We start from the raw sequence: 9642 nt of genomic DNA, 5'->3' as shown, positions 1-9642 counted from the left end.
GGCGGCGAAAAACCGACTACGAACCCTCCAGGGATGTCTATGGTGTCCGGACACTCCCATGTCGTCGGAGGGATAGTCGTTTCTCCGAGAGATGAGGTGTGGAGAAGGCACACGTGAAGTTGGCAGGCTCTTCCGGGTCGAGGGTCTCGGCAAGTCTATCGAGAAGGCCCGGGCGCCATCTTGAACTCCGCTCCCTCCGCAACTTCGCTGTTCGACCAGAACCGTCGATTTTTGGGGTCACTCAGGTGCCTTACCAAGTCGGCCTCAACTCAATCTCCGATTTGTGGGGATCGGGGCGCCCCAAAACCCTCGGAATTCAGGATAAATGTGGGCTCAGTCTCGGAGCCGAGCTCTCAGGCGGCCATCGCCGTCCAAGCCACGCCCCCCACCTTGTTTGACAATCCATGTAAAACAATACAAAACTAACCAAATAAGTCATTTTCAATGGATGATTTAAAACAGGGTACGGAACAGGCATCAGAGTCCAGCAGAAAAGGGCTATAGTTAATGTATCACCAACATGGGTTTCTTATAGCAGAATAATTTTAGTGATGTGAGTTACAAAACAATGAAACATATCCTTATAACTTGAACTGGTAACTCTACATTAGCCCCTTAGTTTTCCACTGCCTTGAAAGGTGTTTGACTCATAAAATATAAGGAATGTTCTAGAGTGGGTTAATAACATTGAACAAGCATTGGCATAGCCAATAGGTCTGGCCTTTGGGACCTTATAAGTATTTCATTATGCAGCACAATATCCTTGGTGCAACACCAACAGTTGCATGGCTAAACACATAAGGTCCCAAAGGCGAGACCTACTGGCTATGCCAATGCTTGTTATTTGATTCTTTCTATGCCATGTCTGTGTTTCCCAATCACCTGCATGGGCCAAATATTGTGTCACATTTATGTCACCTAGGATTAAGGGGGCAGTTAAGATTTTCATGACCATGTCCTCGTCAAATGGTAGTTAATTTTGTTCAGACATGTCGAGAGAGTGAAGTTAAAAGCCCTTTAATCTATGTTATAAAGTATGGACAAAATGTAAATCAGACTCAAGGTAGTCGCCAATTTCTGTTTTATTCCTTGGTCTACAGACCATTGACAGTACAAAAAACGGTGTGATGTTTGCGTACACTATAAAAAAATGGATTTGCATCCTGTCACAAACTAGCACATTTAGGAAACAAAGCCAATCAATGCATCTATTGATCTTGTAAGGTATTATGCAGACAAGGCATAACATTTGAGATCATAGAAATAGCTAGAAGAAATTCACATTTTATTTGCAGCCTGATGAGCGACAGGCACACATCTGCATACTATCATAACATCCACAAAACGGTATATGCACTTGTGGTCAGGAACTGGGGTTTAAGGGAAATGACAATGAGACACAAATGTACAATGCAGATTATATATTGCTTCACAATATGAAACAAAGAAGAATTTTGGATTATGGGGTCACCGTATGGGACTAGCTACAAATGGTGTTTAAAGGGCACACATAGCTTTTTGTGGTCTCCTTGTCATAGTTATAATAATGGGTACTAAGGAAATGTATTCAGTGAATACCAAAGGTAGTTTCACCACTTTCCCACTTTTTTTTCACTAACAAATTGACCATGTGGCCCCTCAGCATCATTGGGTAAGAGTGCTAGATAAACCGGCGTTTCAGCTCCCTGGTCTGGAGTTTTTGGGGCCTTGTCACCTGCCATGTCTGTCTTAACCCACCCAGGACAGCAGGCATTAAGAAGTATTCCATCTGCTCCCCTTTCTTTAGTCAGCTTCCTAGCTTGAATCATAGACAGAACAGTTACTCCAATTTTTGACACCCCATACGCTGTGTTGGGCCAGCCCTCCTGGGTGTGATTTTCATTCTTGGTGTCTTCAACAAACTTTTCCATGAGTGCTACCAGCTCGTCTTCTGTGATGGTCTCACTGCGAAACTTCTCTTGGAGATCCGGACTGCATTTGGCCAAAGCATGCTGACTAACCATGCTGGAAACATTTACAACTCTTCCTGTATGAAGAAGAAATTTTTTTTTAAAAATGATAGAAGTTAAATAATTGCAGGAAACACATTTACTAAAACAAGTTCCTAAATAAACTAGTATATTCAATTTTAGTGGTTTACAAAAAGTATGGAGTTGAAGAATTTAAATGGATATGAAATTATGTTATGCCAAGCTAAATAAAAAAAACAAAATTGAATTGTGATTAAATGTATTTTCTTAACAGCAAATGGGTCCCCGTTATGTCGACTCTGTGCTTCTTCCAACGCCCCTCATGTGCATTCCACAATTCCTATTCTGCACCTCACTTGCTCACCAAAATGCCTTATTGGTTGCCTGCCATGTTGACCCTCAGCTTCCCAATATCTGCTCTATTCTCACCACAATTTGCTAGGAGCCTGCCGAGCTGCACAACCCCACCATGCCTGCCTCCTGCTCTCTATAATGCCAGGGTCAGGGTGACCAGATTATTGGATTGAAAAACCCGGACGGGCACACATAGAAATAGGACTATATATGTATATATTTTTTTTTCACACAAATATATATATATATTTGTGTTCTCAATTTTTTTAAATATTATATATATATATATATATATTCACTGAAAAAACCATAGGTTTCACACCAGTTATATAGTTAGCTGGTCATTTTACTCATACAAAACCTTTGAAATTCCCCTGTTATAGTTAGTTCAGCTAACTATAACTCGCGCGCCCGCAATGCACTGCTGATGATGATGTCACATATTACATCACTCATGACATGGTCAGTGACATCACTCATGACATCACTGAGGACATCACTAATGACATCTCAAATGACATCCCTGACACCTTAGGGGTCCCTGTGGGGTCAGGGTGCTTCTACCCTGCCCCCTTTTTGAGTTCTACACTTTTTTTTTTCAGCTTTCTTGTGCCTCAGTCTACTGAGGCACAAGATGGCTGCCATCATTTTCTGTTTTGGAGTGTTGACAGACAGTGGCAGCCAATCAGCATGAAGCTCGTGCACGGAAAGGTGCGCGCTTATAGATATATAATGGATTTCAACTTTAATTCTCTCAGCAACTACTGGAGGGATTCACACCATTTAAACAAAAGCGTGATCTGCGTACCAGACCCTACCATTTCCCCAAATGTGGTGTAATTCCGTTCAGCGGTTCGGGCTATAGCCGTGTCTAAAGGTCCTATTGAAATTAACATGGGGAAAACACGTTTTGGGACCCCCCTTTTTTCTCGGCCCCCGCTTGACGAATCTTCGAGACTTTCAGGGAAGGAGCGGAGCGTCCCATCTTCTTTGAGAAATTCGCGGAGATTTATCAACCGGTGCCAAAGTTATTCCCAATAGAATGTTGCAGATTTCCTATGGAAACTAGGTCCTAACTATAACTACCTACTGGCGACCGCCAGTAGGTAATATATATATATCCACTGAAAAAAACCATAGGTTTCAGCCACGTTATAGTTCGGAATTAGCATTTAAAAAACCTATTAAATTCAATGAAAAAAACCATAGGTTTCACACCAGTTATAGTTAGCTGGAAATTTCACTCATACAAAACCACTGAAATTCCCCTGTTATAGTTAGTTCAGCTAACTATAACTCGCGCGCCTGCAATGCACTGCTGATGACGTCACATTACATCACTCATGACCTGGTCAGTGACATCATCCAGTGAATGTGCGTCTTTCTGACAAATAAATAGTTTTTTATATATGTATATCTAAAGGTCGATAGAAGAATAAATGGGTAAATAAGTGTCTAAATGGATGTTTTTTTTTGTAAAATTGATTGTATAACTGACTTATGAAATGTATCTTAGTGAATACATGTATTAGCGAGTAATTTTTAAATATGTAAATATCTGTATCAGTGACTCACTTTGTGTATAAGTGGCTGCATGGGCTGGTGAGTAGCTACAGGAGTGTCTATATCGGTTATTAGTTGGTTTTTTGAGTATCAGAATGAGTGTATGGTTTGGTGGGGGGTATTACTTAGTGCACAGATGCACGAATGACTGACTCACTGTTTGTATGTGTTTTGAAGACAGCATGTGTGCAGGACTGTATGGGCGGATGAGTGTGGGTATGGGTGTGTTAGTGAGTGAATGACTGTCTCAATAGCATCTTTATGAGTAACTACATATGTTTTAAACTAGTATATGTGAGTATTGATGTATAAGTGAGTATATGTGAGAGTGTGAGATTGGAAGAGTTCCTGTATAAATAAGTATGTGTTTCTATAAGTGATTATTTAAGAGAGTATGTGTACGTTTCTGTAGAAGTGTGTACGTTTCTGTAGAAGTGTAGTGGTGCGTGTATAGCTATATATGCAAGTAAATGGATGTTTGATAGTTTATTTGCATGTGCGAGTATGTGTGTGAGTAGCTCTATGGATGAGTATTGGTGTGTAACAGGACATATAGGTGTATGAGTACATATGATGAGTGAGTACATGTATGAGTGACTATATAGAACTGTTGGTGAATTAGTGGATGTGTATGTAGATGTTGGAATTACCTAATAGGTTGATGTAACTGGTATTGGTATCTCCATTTTTTTGAAAATTTTAGTTTCTATTTTTGAATGTGTGTATCAAAGGTTATATTAGGGTGAGAGGAGGTCTGCCACTCTTTCACAAGGATGATGTCATCAGTGATGTCATTTGAGATGTCATCAGTGATGACATCAGTGATGACATGAGCGATGTCACTGATCATGTCATGAGTGATGTAATATGTGACGTCATCAGCAGTGAATTGCGGGCGCGCAACTTATAGTTAGCTGAACTAACTATAACGGGGGAATTTCAATCGTTTTGTATGATTGAAATGTCCAGCTAACTATAACATGTGTGAACCCTACGTTTTTTTCAGTGAATTTCTAAGGTTTTTTTAAATGCTAATTCCCAACTATAATGTGGCTGAAACCTATGTTTTTTCTGTGAATTTCCAAGGTTTTTTAAATGCCAGTTCCTAACTATAATGTGGCTGAAACCTATGGTTTTTTCAGTGAATTTCCAAAGGTTTTGTCAATGATAATTTTTAAATGTATTATTGGTTATATTTTCTTTATACTGATTTACTACATTGTTTTAAAGTATTTATTTTTAGATATTTTATTTTTTAAATTTCATATTTTTAATATAAATTAAAAATTAAGTTTTAAAAAATATTGAAATTGTAATATATATATATATTTTTAATTTATATATATTTTATATTGCAGGCAATGATATCCTATGGAAGGAAATTCAAATTACTTTAAGTATTGTTAGAATTACTTTTCAGGATTAGTAGTGGGCTGAAAGATGCAGCACTGAGGTCTCTCCTGATAACAGGTGAGTAAATCGGAATTCGTAGTTCGGCCGATTTTAGAGGAATATTTGTAAGTTTCAAAAATAGACAGAAACTTTTCTGGTGAAAACCACACAATAGATTCCTATGGAAGGAAATGAAAGTTACTGGTAAGTACACTTCGATTTACTTTTCAGGGTTCGTACTGGGCTCAAAGATGCAGCACTGACGTCTCTCTTGATAACAGGCGAGTAAATCGGAATTCGTAGTTCGGCTGATTTTAGAGGAATATTTTGCTCAATAGTGGAAAAAGGGGGCGGGGCCTGAGGTGACATGTGTGCAAACATGCCCTGTGACGCGTTTTAGGTTGGGGAATTAATTCCTCTTCAATCCTGAGGTCCCCTGTGAGCCAACTAGCCCACCAGGTACCTCCAGTATAAAACTCTGTTTTAGCTCAACAGATAGCTTCTTTATAATCTGTAAGAGACTTATCATAGCAAAGTTTGCCTTCTGTAGTATAATGCAACCTCCATTCACATTCAGCGCACCTGCATTTTTATTACAAGTCTTTCAGCTCCGCATTATACCAAGGGGCAGTAGGTTTAGCTCTACGTTGGGACACTGTTCTTAGAGGGGCTAATTGGACTATTGCTTCTCTAATCCAATTGTTGTAATTAACTGCATCCAAATTAGAATTAGCAGTAGACAAAGGAACAGTGTTAGAAGAAGATAGCCCCATGGTCTGTCCAAGTCAGTGGCAGAATCATATCAATCTGAATAGCAGGATAACAAGTAAAAATTTGATCCAATGTGTGTAATGCATTATGAGTGGGTAAATGCTTTCAGCATCGTACAATAAATGTCATTTAAGAATCCCAGAGACAGACGTTCCCTTTGTGTACCCGAGCTCCACAAGCGTTGTTGGTAGAACGCTTCAAGCACAGCAGACTCTTCATTGGCAAAGGGACAAGAAGGCAGGAAAGCACACACCCGAATCATCCACGCAAGCGACTCTGACACATCTGAAATGTTTCCATTTGCAGGGTCTGCAAGCTGTCGATACTAGCTGCCCACAGCCCTATACAATTGAGAACATGGTCAAGGATAAAACCTCTGAAGAGTCACTAAAAATAAAAAACAGGGTAAGTCAGCGTTGACAGGGTCTGCTGACCCACGTCTGTTCAAAACATGAGTGAAAGGAACAGCATATACACATCCATTTATACGCACAGTATTAGCAGGTTGACGCTTACCGTGCGGCTTTATGATCGGTAACAACTCCGTGCACATATCCCTGGTAGCAAAAAAGTTGGTTTTCAAAGTAACTTCCGCTTGAACATGAAATGGTGTAGTATCAGCAGCTTTTGAACGGTTGAGAAGAGGAAAGAATTAGTTGGAGTTCTAAATAAAGACATATCTATACAGAGTTAATAATTTACATCATTTGCTATTGGGAACAGACAAAGAGTTTCTGTTCACTGTGTTTCAGCCACAACATCTACACAATCAACAATAAACAATTTAAGTTCCTTGAGACTTAAGGCACATGCACAAACACTAACTGTTGTAATTCTTGATCACAGATTGTTCTGCAAAAGCATTCTCTGCTCCACTGCCTCTGTGTCTGCTGCATCTGTTCTGCACAGCAGGGTGGTACTTCATTCTGCTTCATCTCAATGCAAGAAATACCCTTTGCGCCGAGCAGAGTGTGGACTACGTGGCTCACTTAGGAGGTAATTAACTCATAAGATTCCTCCTTTAGATGGAGTTTGCCATTTCATCTTATACCCATTGAACAGATAATGCACTGAAGAGGAGATTGCTCAACACTCCCAAATTAAATCACTGCTGGTTTGAGAACCCAGGCTTAAGGATAATGCTAAAGAAATTGTTTTATTTTATGATTGAGCTTAAAATTGTGAGCTTGAATACTGCTTCACTTCTAATTGGATTTGAAAGCTTTTAAGTTAATCTTAAACTTGACTATAATATTTTTTTCTTCTAATCTATAGCTGTTTTAGCAATACTATTTAATACAATGTGTGATGACATTTTAACTCTAGTGAAATATTAAAGAATAAACTTGTACACCAACTGAATTCCATTGATAAAAATGTCAAAAATGCACTGTTCCTCGTAGGAGTCAGAATGTCATCACTGCACTACTGTTGTCCCCAGAACGGACTCCACCACAACTGGAAATCTTGTTAATTAACTTGCATTTATTGTTAAAGCTTCTACTGAAGTCATCATTCACATTGACAAAATTAGTTTATCCTTTGGAGAAATTTGCGAATCCCCCAATATGTTTTTGCAAATTCTGTATTACTTTTGGTATCGCCAAATATGGTGACATCACATGTTGATAACTCAATACTGATGCATTTCGGACCATTTATGGCCCTTCATCAGGGGTACTTTTATCACAACTGGCAGAGAATCGTGTATGTCGCTGGCTCAGTGTCTTAGACGTTGATGACCTCAAGAGAAACCTGAACGATAAATATAATTTGATTAACAAGAATTGGAAAATTGTAGAGGAGTCCTTCTGGGGACGACAGTAGTACAGTGAGGAGACGATGCCCCGTACGACCAATTTTAAATTTTCATTTACACCTACGATCAGGAAGTGATACCCGTCTGCATACGCAGTCTTGATAACATATGGATTATTTATTCAAAACAAGGAGTGCACTGACATTCATAAAATGTTCCCATTAATAAAGTAAATATTAACTGATTGTAACTACAGCTCTCCAACATGCGCTAATTTCATACATTAACATTATTTTTAAGTATTGAGTTTTCAATATTGAAATTTCTTGCATCTTTACCAAATCAGTAGTAAAAAGATGTATTTCATGTGTAGGGTGCAGACTATCTGGAATCCTGGGCTGGGAATAGTAAGGCGAGAAGTGGACCCCTGAACTTAGGGTAAGGAAAGGCCATCAGCAACGTCTTTCAAGCAACATTATTGCAGTGTGTAATCACTGTATATAAAATTGCTGCCAATTATCATGCCAGCAAGTAGGGCAGAATGAATGAGAAAATTAACAATTAGGAGGTGACCGATTTGGTCAACCTGGTATTTCCCAAATGCCTTTGGGTATGTAAGTTGTATAACAGGAGTAATATTGGGCCCGATTTAGACTTTGGCGGAATGTCAAATGCAACAGAGTACCCAGCTAACACCTTCGTTCCACCTGCAACATTTAGAGATGGGTGAACATTAAGCTTTCCGACGACGAAGCCCCTCTCCTGTTGGTTCAGTTGACAGAAAGCATCCTCAGATGTAGTTGGTGCCATCCGAGGAAACAACTGCCCTATTGTAAGGTCACTTTTTTCGGTCTGTCACAACCAGCTCAAACTTGGCGGTGAGGGACAGAAAAAAATAATAATAATAATAATAATAATATTAATTACCCTCACACACTCTGGGAGTGCCCAGGGCCATTCGGGTTTTGGTTTTCAGAAACAAACTCCTACTTTGGAGTTTGTTTCAGAAAAACAAAAAAAAGTTTAAAAGTTTGCTGAATGACTGCCAAAACAGACAGACGGTGGCTGCCCATCAATTTTTTGTACTTAGAAAGGGAAGGTCGTGACCAAGGGACAAAAGCCTTCAGAAATGTACTTTTTCTGAAGAAAAAAAATAGAAAAAAAAAAAAAGAACAATTGTCCTGTTTGGCGACAAATAATGGTATCAATCTCATATCATTTCTGCGATAGTAGCCTCAGTAATTATGCCAGGGATCATATTGTCAGGGTTTAGCCTACATCAAAATTTACATTTCGCCCCCCTTCTGATAATGGCAGACTCTGAAGACACCAGTGCATTATTTCAGTCAAATATTTGAATGTTTACAAGTGCTGCATATGCAGAGGTTAGGGTTAGGGGTCGGCTCGGTTTAGGCTTGTATTCTCATCTCAGAAGAACCTTTGGTCCTGTGCCTGGGGTGCCAACTGAGCATCAAGGAGATTGCCCAGAAAAGATCACCTCATCGTACTGAGCTACAGTTCCTTTATTTACGACAACTTTGAGCATTACCAAGAGCGAAAGCAATGACTGAGCATTTATATTTTACAGCTAGGTGTTGTGGGATTCAAATAGAAAGGCTCATCTACACATGGAAGTTTGGCTTGCACATGCTAAAGTTGGTTTTGCAATCATAAGAGGATTTTCTTTTCTGCGAAACTACTCACAGGATCTTGAATAGTTAAAGCAGGTCAAAAGTGATTGCTTCAGGGCTGGAAAGCCCGGTGAGTGTGTCCACACTCACACATTTGTATGTTTAAGATTGCTCACCATCTCCCCAACCCACTTCCCACAGT

At 39.4% G+C, this 9642-nt stretch overlaps 1 protein-coding gene across 2 annotated transcripts in view; it reads right to left on the bottom strand.

The window, feature by feature from the left end:
- Window positions 1-1064: 1064 nt before the first annotated feature.
- Window positions 1065-9642, bottom strand: part of LOC147698791 (carbonyl reductase [NADPH] 1-like) — a 30615-nt gene continuing 22037 nt past the window's right edge. For both annotated transcript variants that reach the window (XM_086935387.1, XM_086935389.1), the window contains exons 3-4: window positions 6567-6674; window positions 1065-2026 (exon numbers count right to left, since the gene is read on the bottom strand). In XM_086935387.1, coding sequence (XP_086791513.1) covers window positions 1590-2026; window positions 6567-6674 — 545 coding nt within the window. In that variant the 3' untranslated portion in view covers window positions 1065-1589. The remainder of the gene's footprint in view (window positions 2027-6566; window positions 6675-9642) is intronic.

The sequence above is a fragment of the Lissotriton vulgaris genome, chromosome 8 (assembly GCF_964263255.1).
Source record: "Lissotriton vulgaris chromosome 8, aLisVul1.2, whole genome shotgun sequence".
Taxonomy (NCBI): domain Eukaryota; kingdom Metazoa; phylum Chordata; class Amphibia; order Caudata; family Salamandridae; genus Lissotriton; species Lissotriton vulgaris.
This window is presented reverse-complemented; position numbering and strand designations above follow the sequence as displayed.